Source organism: Rhinolophus sinicus, linkage group LG03 (genome assembly GCF_036562045.2).
Source record: "Rhinolophus sinicus isolate RSC01 linkage group LG03, ASM3656204v1, whole genome shotgun sequence".
Lineage (NCBI taxonomy): Eukaryota > Metazoa > Chordata > Mammalia > Chiroptera > Rhinolophidae > Rhinolophus > Rhinolophus sinicus.
In genome coordinates this window covers 46,941,482-46,964,516 of record NC_133753.1, presented here as the reverse complement: position 1 = coordinate 46,964,516, position 23,035 = coordinate 46,941,482, and the positions used below count along the sequence as shown (strand labels likewise).

Here is a 23,035-nt window from a genome sequence, read left to right as displayed (position 1 = left end):
AAGTTTTAAATAAAAACTAGGACATTCTCTCAAGCTTTTTGTTCTGTGCACATACCAGATGTTATTTTCAGAAACTGGAGGCTTTGGGCATTATTTCTGTGGGTGAAAGAGTTGAACCAGTGGCAAAATACAGGGTAAAAAACAGGGAAAATGGTTCAAAAAGATGCCCTAAACCCAACTGTTTTAATAACTAAGGAAGGCTGAAGACCAAGCATTTGGACTTTAGGGGTTTGAGTTAAATAACCAATTAAATTGGAAATATTTTAATAGTGCAGGCACTAGAAATTTTCCCTGATTAGTTCTCCAAAGAGTTGAGAATGCCTCTTTAAGTTTCCCGTACACACTTCCCCTCACATTACCCAAGAAAAGTAAGTGGAGATCAAGTAAATGTGCTGCACTTTGGTGGGGATTGGAGATGAACCCCTTTTTTTGAAGATCCATTTAATAGGATGAAATGCCGATTATTGAGTCCTTATCAATGGTAATAAGTTTGTAATTTGTGATAAAGGTTAGAAATCGCCTTGGTAAAGTGATGGGTTATTATTTTGTATCATATTTTTTTCCTACAACCTACATCTGAAGTGGACTTTTGCATGCCCAATAGACTAAATTTTCTAGATAGAATCAGTATTTTTTGTTAGGTCAAATGCGTTTACTGCTTTTTGGTAACACTCTATGAAGTATTTATTACGTGCTTAGCACACAATAAGACCCTCAGTAAATGTTTGCTTGATGAATGAAGAAACTTTCTTCCATTTAGATCCAGGCTGGAATGGTCTTTAACTTTATGTTGAAAATAAATGCAAAGTAAGTGAGCTTCCCCCGAGAATGCTTTCACCAATCCTCCCTCCCAGTATTTTAGTTGGTAAACTTGGGAGTATGAGCACATGACTATATGCAGTGTTATTAGCACAATGAATTTGTATTCTTTGGACATTCTGTGTTTCTAGATGGGCAGGTGGATGAGGCAGTTAAAAATCAGTGGACAGGTGATACTTTTTCCACATTAACTCGGAAGATTAATATTTTAATTTTATGTACTTTTCTGAAGCATTTAAACATTTGGGATAATCTTTGCAAGCTTCAGTCAAATGTAATTGTCTTTCTAGTTTTTCTGGCAGCCCCACTGCCTACCCGCCCCCCACCCCCACCCCACCCCGCCCCAAGGTTGAACCTTAAAGCAACATCATCATGTTTCCAGTCTCTAAATAACGTAGTAGATGTGGCAGAGCTGGAGTTTAGAATGTGCTCCATGTATTTGATTGAAGACGCTGCAGTCTAGGGGTTGACCTTAGTATTTTGCTATTGTGAAAAAAGTTTTGAGACGTTGATCAGAAGTTATTTTCTAAATCGTATTCTTAGTAATATACAAAGAATATCCTTCATGACCTAAGGGAAAGAACGAACGGATGAAGTCGAGGGGAGAATTCAAACTCTTTGTTTCAGTTTCCGTTATTGATTTATTCTCAAAATAATTCCTTCTCGTCATTCTTTGCTTTTACAGCATTAGCCTTAGGTTCTTATAGCATCCTACTTTCTCCTCGTTGAAATTTATGCAATTTCCTTCTTTACTGGAATATAATAGATTAATTTTGGATCCTTTAAATTAGATTTAGAGATACTTATGTTTTTATAGTTATTTGTAGCTCAGTAAGCAGAACAGTGAGTAATTTGGTTTGTAGCTCAGTGGGTAATTTAAATTCCTGGTTTAAAATTTAATTGAGTCTTCCATCAGGGAGTAATTTACATGTACATTTCCTCCTAACCTGCTTTGTTTTTTTTTCTTTTTGAGCTTTTCCTTTCTTGAGCTATTTTATATACTTTTCCTTCTCTGGAAAAAAATATTAGTCTCCTTTAAGCTTCAGTTTCCGACCTACCTACCTATGGGTTTTGTGTTCAAACCAGGTATTGGAAAAGACTTGGGTAGGTAGTATATTAGTGTTTGAAGTGGAAGATGTATGCGGTTTAATGTATTTTACTGTTTTATGTTTATTCAGAGCTCCTTTAGACATGAGAGCAAATGCATTGTAGGTGTTTTAATAGGGTTTTCCTAGACAGATGGCTTAGAAGGAAGTACTTAGATGCTCAGCAGGGACTAGTTCTTTTTGGATGGTGTATTTGTAATGAAGCTTACCTTGATTGACAGTTTAGGATGCTGAAAATAGCAATAACGACAGTAACAGCTTGTTCATCTTAACCAAGAATTGTTTTGTGCCAAGACCTCTCAAGATGCTCTGCTTTGTAATATAGTCTGATTTGAGAATGTAGGTAAGAGGAGGTATCTTTCAGACTGAAAGGAAATTTACCTAAAAATTGTTCTTTGCAATTGTATCCTGAAAGCTTTTGGGGTTGTTGAATGAACTTTGGTTTAGAAGTTTGTAAATAGAGATCATCTTTTAACTGCTGTGAGTCTTCAGATGTTAGTATCTATAGTAATTCCAGATGTTTTCTCATCTATTAGTTTTACTGAGTAGGAGGAGAACTGAGAACAACATAACTTCAAAGCAGTTTGCTAGCATTTAATCCTGACTAATTTAATTAGCTACCCATCCTTGTAGTTTTTCCTGTTTTATAGATTGTGAAACTGAGACAGATTAAGAGAGTTGCTTAAAATGCAAGGAGTGGAGGGAGGGGGGTAGAGAGTGCCCAAAGCTTAAATTCAAATACCATTCAAATCATGCTTTTAGGTTGTCTTTTTAAAAGCAGGATCTTTATTTTGTCATCCAGTAACTTAATGCTTGATAATTTAAAGTGTTTGGAAATATACTTGAAATAATTCCTTTGAAGATTCTTGATGTGAAAATACACTTTAAATTCCACATTTTGACAATAATTTATTTTAAAATTCTGTATTTGATTAGCTTTTCCTCAACCTGTTTATTGATTAAAGTGCAGGCAAGTTGGGGTAAGATTGGTAATACAGTTGGAAGAAAACAACTGTTTTTGAATGTCTTAACTTCGTTACAGTTCAGATCTAATTTTTTTTGCAGACTCTTCACATTACTTCAGTTATAATAAACTAGCCTTCTCAACATAGCTGTGGATAAAATGCAATTAGCTTTTGGTTATTTTTTAAATGTGCTTATGTCCTTGAAGTCCCCATTTAAAAATTTTTTTTCTGTTAGAGGAGATTCTTCTTGGAGGGTGTTCAATTCAGGGTAAAGGAGGGAGAGAATTCTTAAGATACTGAATTTAGCTTTTGCCTCTGGTAGTTTAGAGGTTATTGGAATCTTTGCTTTTAGACAATGTATTTTGTTGGTTCCATTTAGTTCTACGATTTTCAAATTGTATTTCTTGTAAAAGTTAATTATAGTCTTTAGAATGCAGAGCTTAAAACACATTTTCCTCTCCTTAAGATACACTAAAAAGTGGGTATATGTGTGCTATTTACGGATACATAAAATGCAGATGAGCTTAGAAAGGCAGTTTCGGATTTTGAAAAATATTGAAATTAAACTTGGACATTGGAAAATGAAGTTTATAGTTATATTAGTGTTTTTGTTAGCTAAATAATAAATGCTAACTAATTAAATTTTATGAGACGTTTTTGAGGAGGGAATTGAGTTTATTTTTATAATGAACCAGCTTGTGTCTTTGAAAAGATATAACCAAGTGGATTTTATCTGGAGACTTTGTACTCTGCTTTAGGATTGAAGAGCTGTATCACTGGGCTGTTTTCCATTTTGAGGAGATGTTCCGTCCTGATATTTTTCTTTGTTCTAGCTGGGTTTAAGGCAGCCTTCTAGAAATCTGCTGGTCTGTTTCTCCTTGACCCACCCAGAAGTCTCTTCATTTTATGGACTGTTCTTGTACTATCTCATCACCAAGAAGAGCAAGCTGGTGATTAACTGCTCCTCCTGTGGGTTTAATTTAACTGATTATGAGAGAGTACACTTCCCGTTTTAGCTTCTTTAAATCTTTGTCTTTACTGTCCATGCTCAGGTTTTCTTTTTTTAAAGAATAGATTAGTGTCCATTTCTTTGTTTGAACATTCGTTGCATAGGATTGGGATGGTAATATCTATTATCTATCTATATTTTTTAGTGTCACCCAGTAAAATGTTTGATTTAATTGCGATTAACTCTAGTTTCCACCTGAATTGTTTTGAATGTTAATAGATGTGTTAACATTGAAAAATTGCTCTGCAAGAACCAAGGACTCATGCTTCACCTTATGTGTGTGAAGTAGGTGCCAGAGCTCAACATTCATGCCATGAGAATTTAATTGCATCAGTTTGATGCATCAGTTTGAGAACTTAATTGCATCAGTTTGATTTCAGTTATTTTAAGTGTTTTGTTTGGGTATAGTCTTTTTAGAGCCTCATTTTAAAAATATGTTTTCAGGCTTTTGTGTTTTGTTTTGTTTTTTCTTTGAATAGTTAATAGAGATTCTTGGGAAAATGTGGGTCAGGTTTTAAAATTGAGTCTGTTGGTTATAAAAAAATATTCCAACACTTGGTTTTTGTTAAATAATTGGAACAGCTATTAGAGTTTACAGATGCCTATTTTCCATAATTTTGGGTATCTAGCCCTTTAAGGAGAGTATAAGTCTGTGCCCAGTTTATATATATATGTAGATATATATTATTTACTTCATAAATAGTCCCATTGATTTTAAAAGAATAAAGAGTTTCCCAGCACACTAGTAAATACACATGTGATAATTGTGATAATTTTTCCCCCACTTCACTTTGTGCTTTGCACTAACCTTTATTATATAACCATAAAAAACTAGGAAGAGAATTATACACTGCCTATATTAAACCTATTGTTCTGTGAGTAAAGTCTTTGATAATAAGTCCCTAAGCCTCTTAATTATTTTATTTATTTATGGGAGGGAGTGCTTCCTATAAAAATATATACGTAAGAATCTTTTCATATATTGCATACACTTGCTGTTGTTTTGAAATAGGGTGTGTTTACATTTGTGATTTAATTCATTTCTTTGGAAGATCCTACTATGTTTAACCATGGATTTGCTTACTCAGGTTGTTGGCAAAAGCATGGAATTGCATCAGATCTTGCTATGTTAAATAAATGGAAATATTGGATGTCAGAATTTTTCTTAAGTGATGCATGGCTTTTGTGTTCATTCTTTATATTATCACCTTCATAGGGGAGGTTATTTTTGAAATAATATAAAGTCCTGGTAATTTTTCTGTCATTATTTGTGTCTGGTCTTCCAAAGGCAAACCCGGCCCCTTTAGACTCCGATTTAGTAATCTGCTTGGCTTTAGTAATTTAATCCTTCTCTCCTCGCTACCCTTTCCCCTCATTTGGAGATAGGGACACAGTTCCAGTACTTAGTTGAAGACTGGTAGAGTAGATAGAACATAATAAGCTTCATTAGGTGTTTTTCACCAAACTAGGTCTAGTTTTGTGATAAAACAAATAATGACAAATTTGTTTAGTGCATTGCAGTTTTTGAGATTATGTAGTTTCACATACATTGTTTCCATATGTTGTTTTCCTTTGATGTTGAAAACTGATTTCAGAAATCCACTTCAAAACAGAGGAAAATGCTTGAGCCCGTGAGGGGACCAGCCTTATGGATCAGAATTTGCCGCTATGTGGACAGTCAGCAGGCCCAGATGCCCTCTCTGTTCTGGCTCTGTAGGTTTCTGGATCTGTTAATAGGTAGATGACAAATTTTGGCCAGCTTTGAGATTACATTCTCTAGTAGAGGCCACATGCCATTAGCTCTGCAAATTAGCCTTGCAGTATGTAGGGGATTCAGTAAGTGCCTGGCCCCAAATGATAAACTGGTATTGTAATTTTTATGCTGTGTGTAATAAATAGATTTTAGACATACTTCTTTTTTTAATATAAGAAATGGTTTGGGTAGTTTCATGAATTGATATTATATCAGTTTATCTTTTAAAGATTTAATTCATGCTTTCAAAAAGTAATACATATACACAGTTAAGTCAAAAGTTTTAAGATAGAACAATATCCCTCTCCTCCACCCTCAGTCCTGCTGGCCACAGACAACTGCCTTAAGCCTTATTTAGCTTTTTCGCTCATACTTCTAAGTAATGCGCTGTTATTTCTTAATTTATCAATTTTAGGCGTTATCTCAGGACATCTTGCTGTGGTAAATGACGACATTCGTGTTTGCACCACCCTTCCCTCTGCCCCTCTCTCCATTTCTCAATATAATTAAATTACAGGTTTTTGTCAGTATAGTGATTACTTTTTCCTTCTTGTCCAGCATTTTATTTTTCCTTGAGTAAATAATTGCCTTTTTTAAAAATTGCTTAGTTTACCTTCTATACATTTTCTCCCAAGTGTACCTGTAAATCTGTCAAATGTCCATGAATATTATTTTCCAAGCACTTAAGTAGATAGATAATCTTTTAGCACTATGTTTTTCCTGAAGACCTCCTTCCCAGAGCGGTCTTACTCTCATTGGAGCTAATTGTTCTGTAGGCCGACCGGACAGTTTTTATGCTGCGATTCCCTTGCTGTTCTCTTGCGTTAGATCTCCCATTTCCTGCATCACATATCTTGGTTTTTTAAAGTGTTTTGCTGGAGTACATCATCTAGCTCCCTTCTCAGGGGAGGGAAGTTTTTGACCCAATGCCAGTCGGACACTTTTATTCTACCTTTGTACTTGATTGCTTGGTTGACTATAGACTATTAGAAAAGATTTTTCTCTTAGAATTATGAAACCATTGTTCTTTTGTTTTTAGACTTCAAGTGTTGCTGTTGACAGAAACCTGGTACCTTTCTGATTACCGTTCCTTCATATGTTTTCCTTTCATTATTTTTCCTGGAAGCTTTTAGGATTTTCTTTTTTATCCGTGGTGTTCTGAAGCTACATAGGTAGTTTTTCTTTTATTGTGATGGGTACTCAAGGGTCCTTTCAATTTATACATTTGAAAATGTACACTCATCCTCCCATATGTGCATCTCCTAATTTGTACTTTTTTCTTTCTAGAACTCCTATTAAGTGAATGTTAGGTGTCCTGGGTAGACCTGTAATTTTCTTTCTATTTATTTGCATTTGGTTCTAATTCCTGAGATAGTTCCTTGATTTTTTTCTTCCACCCTACTATTGAATTTTGGTAATCATTTTCAGTTTTCAAGAGCTTTTTCTGATTTTTCTGACCGTTGCTTTTTTGTATATCCTGTTGCTGTTGTTTTGCACTATCTTCTCTTGTTACTTGAGGGTTTTTAAGTTTGCTTGTTTGTTTGTTTTGATGTTTTTTGTGCTCCTTGCATTGTTTCTGTTTTCTCTGGGTCCTTTTTCTTTTGAAAAGGATTCTGTGAAACTAGAGGCTTTCTTCAAGGATCTGTTTTACTTTTGTCTATCTTTTCATGGAAGAGGTACTACAAAGCTCTGTAAGTGGATGGGCCTTGTCTGCGGTGGACTTCACCCTGAGGTGGTGGAGCAGGCCACCTGCTTCATTGGATGACACTCAAGATGTCTGTGTGGAGAATTTTTTTTTTAGCCCCATGTAGTTTTGCAGTCTTCCCTCTGGCCACTCAATTCTGACATGAGGGTGCCAGCAATTCTGTGATTCAGTTGTTTCTCACAGACCTTAGACCCCTGGTTTTCAGGCCCATCCCTGTCCTTGCTGTCGGCTGGGCCAGTGTCCCTGAGCCCAGGACCTCCTCGTGTCCACATTCTTCTCTGCCCGCTCTTAGGTTATAGCTTCCCTTGCACTACGAAGATTGTTGTTGCTCCTCTAACTTCTTCCTGACTTCCGGACACACGGGGAAACCTGGTGCTGCTTTGGTTGCCTCACGTGTTGTCTGTATCCTTGAGTTAACAGCTATTTCATTCCTGTTTTGTCATTTTAGTGGGATGTGAAGAGGGAAAGAGACGAGAGAAGTTGGTGTGCCGTGATTAAATTGGTGTCTATTTTTAGATGAAATATTTTTAATCCAGTTTTTAGGGCAAAATGCTTTGTTCTATCAGAAGTGGATCTTATTAGTTGTCCTTCAGAAAGTTAAGTCATTGAAACTGAGTGACTTTGCATTGCTCTGAGTAAAAGTTTAAACTCAGATTTACCTTCTCTGATGAACAGAGCAAATATTGTTGCTGTTACAGAGGCAGGACAGAGACAGGTAAGCCAGAGGGTTTGACTCTGCTTGGGAAGCCAAATCACAAGCCAGATTTTGGATATGTAAGTTCATCTGGACTACTGCAATTAATAATGTTGTAATATTTTTACTGGATTAATGTATCATCCATCAATAAAGGGAAGTTGATGCCAGGTTTATAGGACGCTGGCTCTGCACACTGGTGGTAATTTAACGTTTTCTCTTGTGCTTTAGTTAGGAAAAAAAGGTATGTTCTTAATTGGAAATAAAGAATAAATTTTTTAATCTCAAAAACCGTTTTTATTTTGCTATAGTAATTTCACACTTAAAGAAATATTGCTAAGAATAGTATAATACAAAGAACGCCTACGTACTCTACCTAGATTCACCATTTGTTACCATTTTGCATCATTTGTGTTATTTATGCACCTTCTGTTTATATATTCCCTCTCCCCCCAGTAATTTGCAGACATAATGCTCTCTCATCCATAAGTACTTTGTTTTTTTCCCAAGAACAAGGAATTTCTTTTGAAAAAGCACAGGTTATTGGTCAAAATCAGGACATTTAATATTGACACAGCAGTATTATCTAATGCATATTCCGTAGTCAGATTTCTCCAGTTGACCCAATAATGCTTTTATATAATGTGCTTTGTAGCCATTTCAGCTTTCTGTCCCCACTTCCACTCCCCTGGATCTAATCCAGGATGATGTGTTTCATTTTGTTGTCATACTCTCCAGTCAGTCTCCTTTAATCTGGCTGGAACAGTTCCTTAGCTTTTCTTTGTCTTTTACATCTTGGTATTTTTGAAGAATACAGGCCAATTATTTTATAGAATGTACCTCAATTGGAGTTTTTCTGATGTTTCCTCATGGTTAGATTCCAGTCATGCGTTGTTTTGGTAGGACTGCTGCAGAGGTAATGTGTCTTCTCAGGGCATCCTATGAAGAGGTATGTGATGTTGCTTTGCCTCGTTTTTTGGTGATGTTAACTTTGGTTACTTTATTAAGGTAATATTTGCCAGTAACTTTCCATTTTAAAGTTACTATTTTTCTCTTTGTTATTAATAAGTAATTTGTGGGAGATGTTTTGAGATTTTGTGTGTGTGTGTGTGTGTGTGTGTGTGTGTGTATCCTGTTCCTCACCAAACTTTCATCCACATTTAGCATCCATTAATGATTCTTGACTGAGTTATTAGGATGATTGCAAGATGTTGATCTTCTAACTTGTATTTCTTCTAAATATATTAGTTGGTATTCTATAAGGAAGAGCTTTCCTTTCTCCCACACTTATTCATTTATTCACTTATTTTATTAATATGGACTCAGATTTTTATTTTATTCTGTGATATTTTGTTATTATGATTTTGAGGCTCAAATTGTCCTAGATTTGGTTGGTGGGAACCCCCTTAAGCTGTACTTTTGACATGTCTCTGTTGTTCTTTGGGCCATTTCTTTCTTTCTTTCTGGCACAGCCATCTAGATGTTCCAGGCTTCTCTTGTGCTCCGCCTGCCCCAGCCTTGCTTGGAATCAACCATTTCTCCAAGAGCCCTTATTCCTTTTGGTCAGGAATAATGTTTATAAACTAAGATCTCTCTTCCCATTTACTATGATCTTAAAAATGTATTCAGGGCTTGTTGATGTGAAATACGTTGTTGTAATTCTTTTTCTGTCTGGGGAAAGCTTGAAATCAGGAAATCAGAGAGCTAGAAGTGGCCATGGAAACATTTTTAGTCAGTGGTAGCTAATCGTCTGCTCTGGGTTCTGTTTCATTTTAAGCAGTTGACTGTTCCTTGTACATACTGAACAGTGCTAGTTCACCACCTGAGGACGCAGACCCAGCTGTTTCTGGGACTTCTCTATTCCTTTTTAATTCATGTTAGGTTCGTTCATGTCATACTATTGACTGGCTGCCCCCTGGGGTTATAGAAGGGCATTAAAACAAAGACAGTTCTGCATAGGGTAGAACTAAGGCTTTGGGCATCCATTTTCTCTGACAGGTCTCAGAGCATGGGTCTTAGAAATTACAGATCCTCAGAGGAATGGCTTCTTGGATTCCTAGATAATGTTCCTGCCCTCTCAGATGGTTGATGACTTCCAGTCGTTTGTTCCAACCAGTGGACATTGGAGTAGAAGGGAGCCCTCCTCCTGTGTTGCTAGATTACCAACCATGTAAAAGATCGGCCAGCATAGCTTCCCATCAGAGGGGCCACGAGTGGATTGCATATGTGTTGAGATAATGAGCCCCCCGGCCTAAGGGTGGTTGGAACCTCCAAGCAGATCACTTCTGGCCCTGAGAAGCCTCTTCAGTTTATGACATGTGCCATCCAGATGCTGTTTTCTGTGCACGTCATGACATGGGAAAGGTTGGGAAAGTAGGCTAGCGCACAGTCTCGAAAGTAGCCTCTAAGAGCCAAGAATATTGCCCCTTAAAGAAAACCAGGTAGTAAGGTGGATAAGAATTGAATTATTTAGAGTAGAAGTTCAAACCTACTGTCCCTAAAAATAAGCTAATCACTATATCTTACATCTGGTGTGATTTGAAATCATTCCTATTTACTTCTTTGCTAAAACAAAAGTTAGAAATTAAAAAATATTTTTAAATGACTTGGCCTGTAACTCCATTATATTGGATATTGGAATATCCAAGGTCTCTTTTGGTAAACCATGATTTAATCTCTGTTCTGAATACCTCTGAGTTTGGTATATTTCAGTATGGTTTGACATTTAAGTTGCTTCTGTACTTAAATGTGTCTAAACCTCCTTGGCACATCTCTGAAAATGTGCTTCTGAAATGCATTTGCTTCCTAAGGTATGTATTTTACATTAGCTATATATAAAATTTAAGGATTCTGATGTTAAGCTGCTTATAACCAGCTTATAACTACTCTAGGAGTTATATCAATTTTGAAATAAGCTTATTAAAATTGAGTATTTTATCTCATTCATTTGATGTTTTGAATATAATTTAATTTTAGGTCAGATAGGAGTAGTTTCTGAGGGATTTTTGTTGACTTTAATGTGATGTATTTGGAAGTTTTTTGGAAAGGAATCGTCAGCTGCAATTTCTTTTAATGAATATACACTAAGCAGAAAAATTCTGAAACTTAGTAGTCATGGTATACATGGACATGTGACCTGTGTTGTATATAATAGCAGCCGTCAGAATTCGTCCCTGAGAGCCATTTCATTTCATACAATACATTTTCAGGGGAAAGGAACTGACAGTCACTGAGTGCTTTCTGTTTGTTAGGCCTTTTGCTATGCAGTTTATATTGTTTTTCTCATGAAATCCTTACCATAGCCATGTGAGTAGAGGAGGTATTTGTCCTGTTTTACAAAGGAGGAAGCAGCCTCTGGAACCAACTCCTTAAGGTCATAGAATAAAAGAATGGTAAAGCGAGAAGGTAAACTAAGACTTGGTTCTGAAGCCCACGCTGGCTTCATAATATCACGTGACCTCTAACATGTGTGAGGCTGCAGAGTGGTAGTTACATTGCTATGAGGGTAACCCAGTCAGTTTGGTACATTTTTGTATTGGAGAAGAAAGGAGTTCTTTTGGCAGGGTCAGAGGTCAAGGGCAGGTGATCAAGGTCTCTGCCTAGTTCAACCAAAGTGACGTGGAGCAGAGTTCTGGTCACTGCCCCTTGCCTAGCTCCTCCTCCCGGGCAGCTGCGCAGCAATGTGCTGAGAAGTTGAAGAGAAAAGTGTGAGGACTTCCTCAGAAGTCCTGGGAGGCTGGTCAGGATGTGGACTCTTGATCCCAGCTACCCAGGCCTGGGGTCAGACTTTGCTGGGTGTGGTGGGGGTCAGGTAGGCTGGCTGATGAGTATGTCACAACTCATAGGGTAAAGATGGAATTGGAAACAGAGAGAACAGGATGTTTTCAACTCTTGAAATTATTCAGTTTTTTAAATCCAGCCTTCAGTAAAATCTGAGGTTTCCCGGAGTGCTTATTAAAGAACATAATCCAAAGAGACAAAAGGAAGAAGGGTAAGGCTTTGTAGCTTTTAATGAAGAGAAAAGGATTTCCTGCAAATGACCATGGTGTGTTCTTAAGGGTTTTATCCCGAATTTGGGATTGCTGTGGGAATAGTATTTTTGAGATTTTGAAGGTGGCTTTTACAGTATAAGCCAACATTAGGAGTGATGTTTGTGCTCAAGAAACAATTAGGTTGTCTCATCGTAGTGACAGCACGTCTGGATTTGAATGTCTAAGTTACTTATGGGACATAGAAAGAGTCCAAAGGCTGATGACAACTTAGTTGATGATCAACTGCCATGTCGTGACTCCTTCGGCCTCTGTTCCAGAGGGGACAGTCTGGTCTTTGAATAATAGTTTTGATTCCTATGCAGTAGAGCCTCTTGACGGTCCCTTCCTCACTTCTCAACCACAGAGTCACTCATTCCAGTGAGTTATTTGGCAGGGGTGAGTGATGATGCTATATCCCTGATACGCCTTCTACAGGAGGTGTCCTGGTTATCTGTTGTTGCGTAACAAACTATCCTACGTCTTAGTGGCTTCAAACTAGCATTTTATTTTGCAGGTCAGGAATTCAGGAAGAATTTGGCTGATGTTGCGTCAGCTGGAGTACCTGGGGCTGGGCTGCGCCTCCTCTTGCTGACGGCTTCTTAACTCGCGTGTCTGGAGCCGCTGTGCTCCCTAGTCTCTGTCTCTGTCTCTTTCCCAGTCTCTTCCCGCCCCCCTGCCCCCCGCCCCATGGTGTCATGTTTTCCAAAGTCTCCATGTGGTTTGCACTTCTCACAGTATGTTGGGCTCGGTGATCAGACTTCCTCCGTGGTGGTGGCTTCCAAGCTTTCGCCAGAGGAAGCTACACCTGCAGCTGATGCAGTCACTTCTGCCCTGTTCAGTTGGTCATGGTGGTTACAGAGCCCGCCCAGGTTCAAGGAATGAGGACACAGGCCTGCCTCTCACTGAGGGCCATTCAACAGACAGAGAATGGTTATGGGAAATACTGAATTGTGGCTTGACCAGGAAACAGTTTCCTTATCTAATGATTCAGGACAGATTGATTGCTAGCCTTGAATAAGAATGGGACTAAGGCAAGAGAGAGCTGCCAGAAGGAGGAAGGTGGAGAAGATTCTCCTGGGGCAACGTGGAAAGACAACCAAGATAAGCTCTGCTGCGTAATTGCCTTCCCTGCCTTGGCCCCGGAATTCTTGGTTCCATGGTCTTGGCCTGAGTCCCAGCCTCCACTTCTGAGCACTTTGAATTTGGTTCTCATGCTGGCTCTTCTCCTCCGACATTATTTAGGCCTCTGCTTCGTCTCCCCAGCTTGGCATTGGCTCACTGCTTTGACCCTGGGCACCTCCTGTTGCTTTTTAAGAGAACCCTCCTGCTTCCCTGTTCCTGGGAACCCCGTGCCCTCTCCCCGAATGGGCGTCACTGAGGGAAGGGGCGGGGGCAAGAGACAGTGGTTTGGGCAGCACTCGGGCAGCTTTGGCACCTTTGGCAGTTGCTTAGTGTAGCTAGTGTTCTTTTCTGGGCTACATTAGGCCCAGTTCCTGACCTCTTTATGTGACTTGAGCAACTCCTTCCACCAGTAATTTCAGAGGGTTCGAGTTGAAGATGGAGAGACTTCAGAACTTTTAGAGTAGAATAGGCTTGTGAACATATGGTTCAAAGAGCCTTTATAGTATAAAGATTATATGCCTTGTTCTTAAACATTTAAAATTGTATCAGTTGGAGGGTAAACTGGGTTAGTTCTAGAATTTATTTCGACTTATATGTACTGGAATACTTACAGAATTTTTACGGTAGTATTGCCCTGTCCTCCAATTTCAAGAAAAATAACACTTTACTATTGATACTTTTATGGAGTATGTGTGTGTGTTTTGAATAACAGCTGCAAAAATTTTATTTTTATTGATCATATTTTTACAAACTCAGTTATAATCTTGGATTTGGGTTTAATTTACCACTTATGCTTAATCATTTAGCATAAATTCCTTTCACTAGGTCTTTATAATACCAGTATCTTTAAATTTAAGGCATTTAAAATTTATTTTTATTATAAAAAAGGTAATGCTTTCTGAAAAAATTCAAACAGTATAGTTGAAAGTGGGTCCATGTACCTCAAATCATCCATCTCATTCTTTTCACATAACTGTTAACGGTTCCTATATACTCTTACAGACTTTTAAGAAATTTATGTATAGGTATATAATAAATACACAGAAACACGTAGAATGGAATATTTTTAAAACTAAAATGACAGCCCTCTGCACTTACTGCTTTGTAGCAGTCCATGCCTTCAAACACTGCATGAGTTTGAGTTCTAGTCTGTCACTAACTCAGCAAGTTAATAACTTGTCTGTGCCTCAGTTTCCTTATCTATAAAATGGGCCAAATAATAGTATGTGCCTCACTGGATTGTAGAGGATTAAATGAAGTAATATCCATAAAGTGGTTGCAGTAATGCTTGGCAATAGTATGTACTAGATAAACATTGACTAGATAAAAACGAATTTGCTTTTTAAAAAACACGTATTATGGATGTTATCTAATGGGTTGCTAATATTTTTAGGGTTGCACTTAAAATATTCTGTGCGTGTTGGGGAGGGGACTCTGAGATTTTCCTGTGGTAGTAGCATGTTTGTCTATGACGGTTTTGAACAGTGATTCCACACGCTTCCCACCCCCGCTGTTGCAGCCGTTACTGATGGGCAATGCGGTGGGAAAGTGTTTGCTTCTCAGGGATGGTGGGAGGCGGGGGGGAAAGCTGAAAACCAGGGGTTTAGAAAATCATGCTACATTAGCAATTAATCTCTTTGTTAACCCTTTTAAGAAAAGTAGGTGGAGAGTGGAGTTGGAAGAATTTTATCTATAAGGGAAGATGACATGATTGTTTCATCTGTTTTTTGCCTTATGTTCTTTGAATGCTTTTATAATTAGAGGGGACATGCTCATCGCCTGGTCTTCATCTTACAATGAAGAAGTAGACCCAGAACAGTAGTGATGTTCTCGGTTCTACAGCCAGCAGTGGAGGAGCCAGGACTAGAGACCTGATTATTGGATCCTCGCTTTTGAATTCTTAGTCTCTACCAGTGCAAGCAACTGTTGAATAATGGATGCACTATAAATGGCTAGTCTGTCAGTGCTGTGTTCTTGAACTATTTTGTGTATAAGGACAGTGCCTAAGTTATATTGTAAGCACTAGCTCATGTTTTCTAAAAAAATTTTAGAATTCCAGGAGAATTGTTGACAGGCTTTGAATATCAAATGTGCTCTCTATTGTTAGGTTCTATGTAGTGAATTCCAAGCATATTGAAGATCGGCGGGTCTGCGGAAAGAACGTTATATTCAGCGTGGATGCCGTTTTGTCTTAGGAACACCTTGTCTCCTGAACACAACATGGAAATGTTTGCGTGTAAACAGGCCCCTTTAAGCGCAGACTTCCCTAGTTTTCTGCCCGTCTTTATCTCTTGATGATAAAGAAGGGCAGCATGTGATTCCCTGTCTCAGGACTAACGGAGGGAAACCACTTTGGTCTATGGGTCACTTGGATGCCTTCCCTCTGCCTCTGTGCCCCATCAGTTCTCAATTCCTGGTTCCCAGGAGAGTTAAAGTTTTGGGGGGCTTCAGGAAGAAGATGTGTGTCCGCAGGTTTTAGAGGCCTGCGCTTCTCCACCCTTCTCCCCACCCAGCATGTCTTACAGCTCGAGCCTACCTTCTGGAGAATGGCCCTCACTCAGGATTCTTCACTCCCTCCAAATGGGCCCCACTCGCAACTCCCAGAGCTTGTGGCTGAGTTGAGAACTGGGCCAGAGGAAGGTTCTGAGGCTGTAGCCGCAGGAGAATGGTGGAAGGAGCCTAGTTAGTACCAGCCTTCAGGCTGAGATGCCCAGAGACTGAGAAAAGAGATGCTGAGCTTGGAGTGAGAAGAATCTAAACAAAAGGGAGAAGAGCCAGTAACTTTGAGGAAATTTTATAATCTGAGTGAAAGAAGACGAGACTCCATTTATGTATGAGATCCAGTGACCTTGCCGTGGCCACGTGTGACAGTATGAGAAATACACTGCATGGCTTCCTGGCCTTGACAGCACCTTGAAGTGTAATTATGTGTAATAAAAAGAACCCTTAGAAATTCTCAGATTTGTCATTTTGAGCTTCTACAAGTGGCTATTCATATTACTCTCCTCTCAAGTACCAGCATTTAAAATTTAAAACATAAAAGCTTCAGTGTAATATTTTTATGTTTTACTGAATAGATAGTGTATTCAAAGTTTTAAAATATTCTTATTGACTATATATATATTTATAAAAATTTCAGTTATATTATGATTCATATAGAGTTTTATAGAAGAGCCTGGAAACCTCTAATACTGTTCCCATGGGAAATGGGTTCATCCTGTAGGTAAACTTTTGAACTCATCCATCTATAAATTGAGACTACCTTTTTATAATAAGATAATTCCCCTTAAAGTGATTAAAGTAAATGATTTTAAGATTATTTGTAGTATTGTTTTATTCATGCTATGTATGACCTATTCTTAAGAATTGAGAATTAGTTTAAAGCCAGTATCTTTTCATTCTATTTTATAATTGTCTTATGTACACTAAAGATTTCTAATTTAGATAAGGTGTGTGTGTAGACAGTGAATATTCCCCAAAGCAATACAATACATGGCTTTGGAATGCCTCATCATACCCTGTTGTCTGTGGCTTTCTAGCCTTCAGATGTTTTTCTGGTGTGAAAGTATTAAGCCCTTAGAGAGGGCTGTCATTTATGTATCCAAGACCAACTGCCCTATCGTACAGTAAGTTTTCACTTATGTAAATATTCATGATAGAAGAAATCAGGTTTCTTGACTCAGATTGTGATGTCTTTTTTGAGATTTATCAAAAGGCTCAGTCACTTGTTTCCAATGTTTTTGAAAGTCAGTACTTTATTTACTTTTATTCTCTCTCCTTATCCCTGTCTTATTTATTTATCTAATTTATTTTATTGAGGTACGATTCACATAACATAAATTAACCATTTAAAAGTGAGCAATTCAGTGGCAACCTCCATCTCCATCTAGTTCCAAGACATTTCCATCACCTCAAAATAAACCCCACGCCTATTAAGTAGTTACTCCCCATTCTTCTTCCCCTCAGCTTTAGGGCACCTTTTTTAAAATTTGAAATTGAGATATTAAAAAATTAATAAAACTTGATGAGATAATTGAGGTAGTATAAGACTAGATGTAGAATACACGGTTCTAAATTCAATAACATGAAGACATGCGCTCAGTATACTGATAGTAGAACAATTAGATTACAAAATTGTATGTGTCGTGTGTATTTATAAAGGGGAAAAGAAGAACACCTGGTAGGAAACACATCAAAGTAATAGTGATTTTGCTCTATATTTTCATCATTGAAAGGAGGAAAAAAAACTTTCATAATTCAAAAAAAACACCTCTAGATAAAAACTTGAACCTGAACTTACTGTTATAACATTATTTATTATCGGGTGATATTAAATTCAACAGTTGTTGTTTTTCCAGGTTGAGTTACAGTGTTTTTTAGTATTTGCTGAAAGAAAAAGAGATATGCTGGAGGACCAGAACTACAATATGTGTAGTTTTTCAATCCTCCAAATTATATCTCAAACCATGAATACCTGTGTCATGTAAGCTGTTTTCTGATTTATTTTTCTTTTTAAAAAATGCACGTTTTAGGACTTTCTTTTCAAAATATAAAAACATCATACTCTTGATGTAAATCAAATACCTGAGGGTGTACAAATAAAAAGCCAACAGTCTCCCCTCAGAAATAGTTTTCTCATGTACCTGCCTAAAATAATTGTTGTTAGCAGTTTGGCAAGTATTCTTCTTAGCCTTGCTGTCATGCAGCTTACGTAAACATATAACAAAATTGGACCCAACTGAGTAAAACACAAATATCTTCAGGATGGTCCTGGCAATTCATGTAAATGTGTGAATGCCCTAAAGAAAGGCCCTTGGCTAACTGGAAAGGGATTTTATCTCAGCTTTCATATTCAAAACTAGTTAGAGCCCTGTGTCAGGCAGTCCCTTAGTTTATCCCTGCACTCTTTTTTGCTTCCTGTCCTCTCCTTTCCTCCCAAACACAGGGGAACATATGTCGTAGATTTAGCTCATGATGAGGTAACCAGCAGAATGGGAAAGCTGATTCTAAGAGCGTTTGAGGAATTGAGTGTATATAGACACTGAAGAATGAACATTGCAATCAATTGCTAAACTAGATATAAAATTGGTTAAGGTCCTACAGGGTAGTAAAACCATAACCTTCGGAATCTGCTGGACAGAAATTATCTCTACTAAATAAAAATCTACAGATTTACTTTAACTTCATAGAATTCGGGTCCTAATCAGTAGTAAACAGCAGGTCAAACAATGGTTCTGTAATTAAATACCTTTGGGAGGACCTATTAAAAGTGTTTCATTATAAACATGGAGGAAAAACAGGGTTGCTAGAGGGGCGGGGGGGTGGGGATAAGGGGAAGGTGAGAGGTTTAGAAAATAGTCGGTAACCACAAGATGGTCATGGGGTTTTGAAAATTAATTTGGGGAACGTACAGAGGGATAGTGGATGGGGGGAGGGGGGTTCACACAGTGTGAGGGATATAAATGATAAACGTCTAAGTTTTGCTTTGTCTTGTGCACCTGAAACTAATAAAATAATTAAAAAATATATATTTATCCTAAAAAAAAAAAGTGTTTCATTATATATTGAAAGGGTTTACAGTTCTTGATTCACCTTATTCCCAGTTTTGGTTAATTTTTCTTAACAGAGAAAGGCCTGTTGTGATGTATGATAAGGCAAGAGCGGTATATAGTTGTCTGTTCCAGATTTTGGAAGAGCTTGGTGTTTTAAACTAAGAAATTTTAACTTTCTTTCAACAAATGTTTATTGAGCATATATTATGTGCCAGACAATGGATTTACTATAATCCTGAGTGCGTGGTTGTGCTGTGGTGCCCTGCTCCCCCATGCCCCTAGAAGCTGACCAGTGGTTCTCAAGGGGTTGTATTATTAGGGAGTCATCCGGGAAAGCTGTTTTTCTCAAGATACACATGTTCTTTGTCCTTCTGTCCCCACCTCAGTGTAGATAGCTCTGCTTGAGTAGAACATACGTGTTTTGAAAAAGCTTTCCAGGTGATTTTTATATCCCTTTCTTTTTGAAAATTGTTGTTATGCTTATTGGGTTTTTTAATTGAATGAGTAAGCAGCAATCAAAATTGTAATCAATATTTAAAAAGTATTCATACCCTTTTTTGCCTGCCCCACCCCTATAATATTTAAACTAAAACAATTAATATTCTGATTACACTCTCAGTTAGAATTATATGCAATTGTCATATTTAGAATTATATTTTATGCAACTGAGATATTAATTAGGGAAGAACTGGGGTCAGTCTTCCTAAGTGTATCCTTAGGTTGTACTTCTCACTAAGTAAACTGAAAGAGTTGTCACTTATAATAGTATATGATCTGTATGGCAAAGACATGTGATTAAATATTAGACTTAAAAAATGTTTTCAATGTAAAAATAGACTGTCATTAACTTGTCAGAGACTGTGGTAAAAGGAATAAGTAATAAAGGAAAAAAAGTAAATATGTATTTAACTTGTGATTAAACTATTTGAGTTGAGTCAACAATTAAAATGAGCAGCTGTTGTGGACATGCGTTTAAATTCTTTTCAATATAACTTTAATTAGGCAGCCATTTTGTGTAAATGCACTTACAAAGCAGGGATTTGTGGTTGCAGTACACTTAAGCTGCCATGGAATTTATAACTTAATCACAGGATATGATATTACAGATTAGGGGAGAAATTGGGAGCTAATGTGATACAATTGGTATATTGTGTATTTTTCTTTTTATTAGTGTGCCGGTCCAACAAAAGCCCCTGGGTCTGTTTGACTTGTTCAAGTGTCCACTGTGGAAGGTAGGTGACATACTTATTACTTCATTACCCTACTTGCCTTTTTCAATTTGCCTGTAAGCTTTATGTCAGGTTTATTGATTTGGATTTATTTAGCACCATTGCTTAATCATAGTGTGTAATTCTCTGTAGGGTTTCCCTCTCCCAATAGAATCTGTTTTTTCAGTGGTACAACTGAGGAAAATCTAGGGGGAAAACCCTTTATATTGATACTCAGAGGAATTCATTTGATGACAAAGATAATCTAAATCTAGTAATAGTTGATTGAAAAGATGAAATAAGGGAACTTTGAAATCTTTAAATAGAAGTTTTTCTTATGGTTGTTTTTAAAACCCTTTATTAGGTTAAATTTAAGCATACACAAAAGTAGGGAGATAGTATCATTGAACCCCATGTTTTCATCACCCAGATTCAGCAGTCATCATCACATGGCCTGTCTTGTTTCACCTGTTACCTGCCCCATTTCCACCTTTACTGACGTTTGATTTAAATCCCAGCTATCACATCATTCTTCAGAAAACAAAACAAAACACTAAAATATTTACAGATAAAGGAATTCCCTTGAAAATGCTCTCACTGTGGACTTCATAATTAATTGTAAGATGTACCAAGTGTTTCATTTTTTCATTAAGGTATTTTTGCTTTCCAGGGACTTAACTCTTCACCCCCACCCCCACCCCCATTCCAGTTGCCTGAGCGTTTCCTTGCAGTTCTTGGCTTCAAAATGATGTTATTTAAATACTCTGGTAGCTCTTTTCTTTGAACACAAACTCAAATACCAACCTTTGTGTTCTTTTAGCCTGGCATTAGCACATTTATATCTATTGCTCTTTTAGCTTAGAAAGTCCACTTTGAATTTGCTGTACAGTTAAAAGCTTAGTAACCGGGGCATGGGAAATCACACTAAGTCACACAGGCTGAATCCTATATCGTATTTATTAGGACTGTTTCCCCATTGTTTTTAAACCCTCATTGCATGAAGAGAGCATCTTTGTTCAGTTAACTTTGATTTTTCACATTTTGAGCCCTGGAATTGAGTATTTTTTTCCATGTACACTTAAGAGTACCTTTGGAAAATGTTAACTGCATATCTTAATTTTGGCTGTTGTGGTTTTGAAATCTCTAGGATTTGGGGAACCTGAAAATACTTTGTACAGATAACATTTTTTTAAAAAAGAAGAAAAGTAGAAGCACTTAAATTCTGCACTTGAAGAGACAGATTCCTCTCCTAGATTTTGAGAGGTGAGAATTATAATGCAATAAAATTTATGTAGTTCTGTTCTCCAGTTGTCTCATAGTGCTCTACAACTTAAATCTTGAAGGTCATATGCCAACAAAAAGACCTGACAAACTCTCAAAAATTGGAGAGATTAATGTTTTTAATAGCAAGCAACAAACAATTTTCTAAGCAGGTTTTGGAAAAGTAAATGGAAAATTTTCTAGACTCTGCAGGTAGTCTATTTCCAATTGCAAGCAATCTTAAAAACTTAGAAATTTGACATAGTTCCAGAAAAATATGATTAAGTAGATTAAACACATAATCAGAGTAGCCTGCATTTGGATCTTCTTTTTACATGGTTTATTGGTTAATTTTTTTTTATTATGTAATCCTGGGTGTTGATTGCCAAGGATTCTGATTTTTCAGTAATTTTAGACCACTTTTCTGCAGGGAAGTCTTAAATTGAATATCTTTCCAACTAGGAAACAGTTTATCGGTAGCATATTTGAGTTACATATTCTGTTGGTCTTCGTAATACCATCCCATTGAAGTTATTTTTCAAATTTTTGTGATTGTATATTGACATTTTCTTTTTTAGACCAAATTGTCTAGTGAAAATCTAAAACTAGATGAGGGAAATATTTCTTTATGTTAGCCAATTTATATATAATGGTTAATTTCTGACTGTATTGAGTATTAGCCAAAACATTGCTAATCTTCATGTCAGCAGTAATACACTTCTTACTTTATCACGGACATTTATAGTAACCATTTAAACATCTAGTATATTTGGAGACTACAGTGTGGTCTAAATAAACTATGTGTACTATGTACAGATAATAGTTTTCAAAGACTTGAAAATAGTAATGCCTTTATTATTGTTTAATATTGCTTTTTCTTTGATTCCAGAGGAGGTACTCACTATAAATATTATTATTGCTTTTCATGGCACAGTACAAATACGTATAAGTATAGGAAATTGTGCTGATTAGATATTAGCCTGTATTATAAGTTAGAATTCGCCTTTTAATTAAATATTGGGTGTTTCTTGACCTATGCAATGTGTTACCTCAAAGTTACGTGCTTAACATGACCGCTGTCTAAGCAATTATGTTGTTTGGATTCTGAATAAATACTAGTTAAGCAGATAGAGGAAAATATGAATAAAATTGCTCATGTTCATTTATCCATGCATGTGTTCTAAGCCCTGGATTATGTAATTTAATCACCTAACTATTCATGAGCTCTGAGAACTATTATCTGCATTTTACAGAGAAGAAGACATAAGCACAAAGAGGTTAGGTGACTCGCCCCAGCTCACGTGGCCAGTCTGGGGCAAAGCCTGCTTCTGAACCCAGGCAATCTAGATTTTGAGTTTATACTCTTAATCATTACTTTCTTTTCAAATTCATTTTAGTCCACTTTTGTGGACAGAGGGCCCATGTATACACAAGTATTGGTTGTTTTACTGAAATGAAAACATGGGGGAAGAAACGTGATCACATTCTGAGTTGAGGTCAGTAGTACCTCTGTTGCTTTCAGCTCTGGGGTAGAGAGGCTGGGCTTGCAGGTGACCCTTCCTGACAGCTGTTCTTCTTTCCCCAGGTAGGTGTTGCTCCTCGTACAAGTAAGGTGCCGCATGACAGAAATGGCACCTCACCTCCCTGAGCGTATTTATTTTGGTACCACTTAACCAACAGTTGTTTTGACTGTTCTGAATTTTCAGTTAGGCCTTGCCTTCTACAAATTGGCTGCATTTTAGGCATTGGGAGGTTTTGTTTTATAAGGGTCTTCACAGTAGTGGTCAGTCACAGCGTTGTACAGTATTTAG

General features: G+C 37.2%; 1 protein-coding gene across 5 annotated transcripts in view; it reads left to right on the top strand.

Annotated features, from left to right (window-relative positions):
- The window catches only part of USP3 (ubiquitin specific peptidase 3), a 79,146-nt gene that overhangs the window by 4,176 nt on the left and 51,935 nt on the right, over window positions 1-23,035 (top strand). For 3 of the 5 annotated variants that reach the window (XM_019755364.2, XM_074327606.1, XM_074327605.1), the window contains exon 2: window positions 19,928-19,988. In XM_019755364.2, the coding sequence (XP_019610923.2) occupies window positions 19,928-19,988 (61 nt within the window). Of the gene's footprint in view, window positions 1-8,981; window positions 9,001-19,927; window positions 19,989-21,111; window positions 21,228-23,035 lie in introns of those variants that run through there. The other 2 variants (XM_074327607.1, XM_019755365.2) reach the window with 2 other exon arrangements.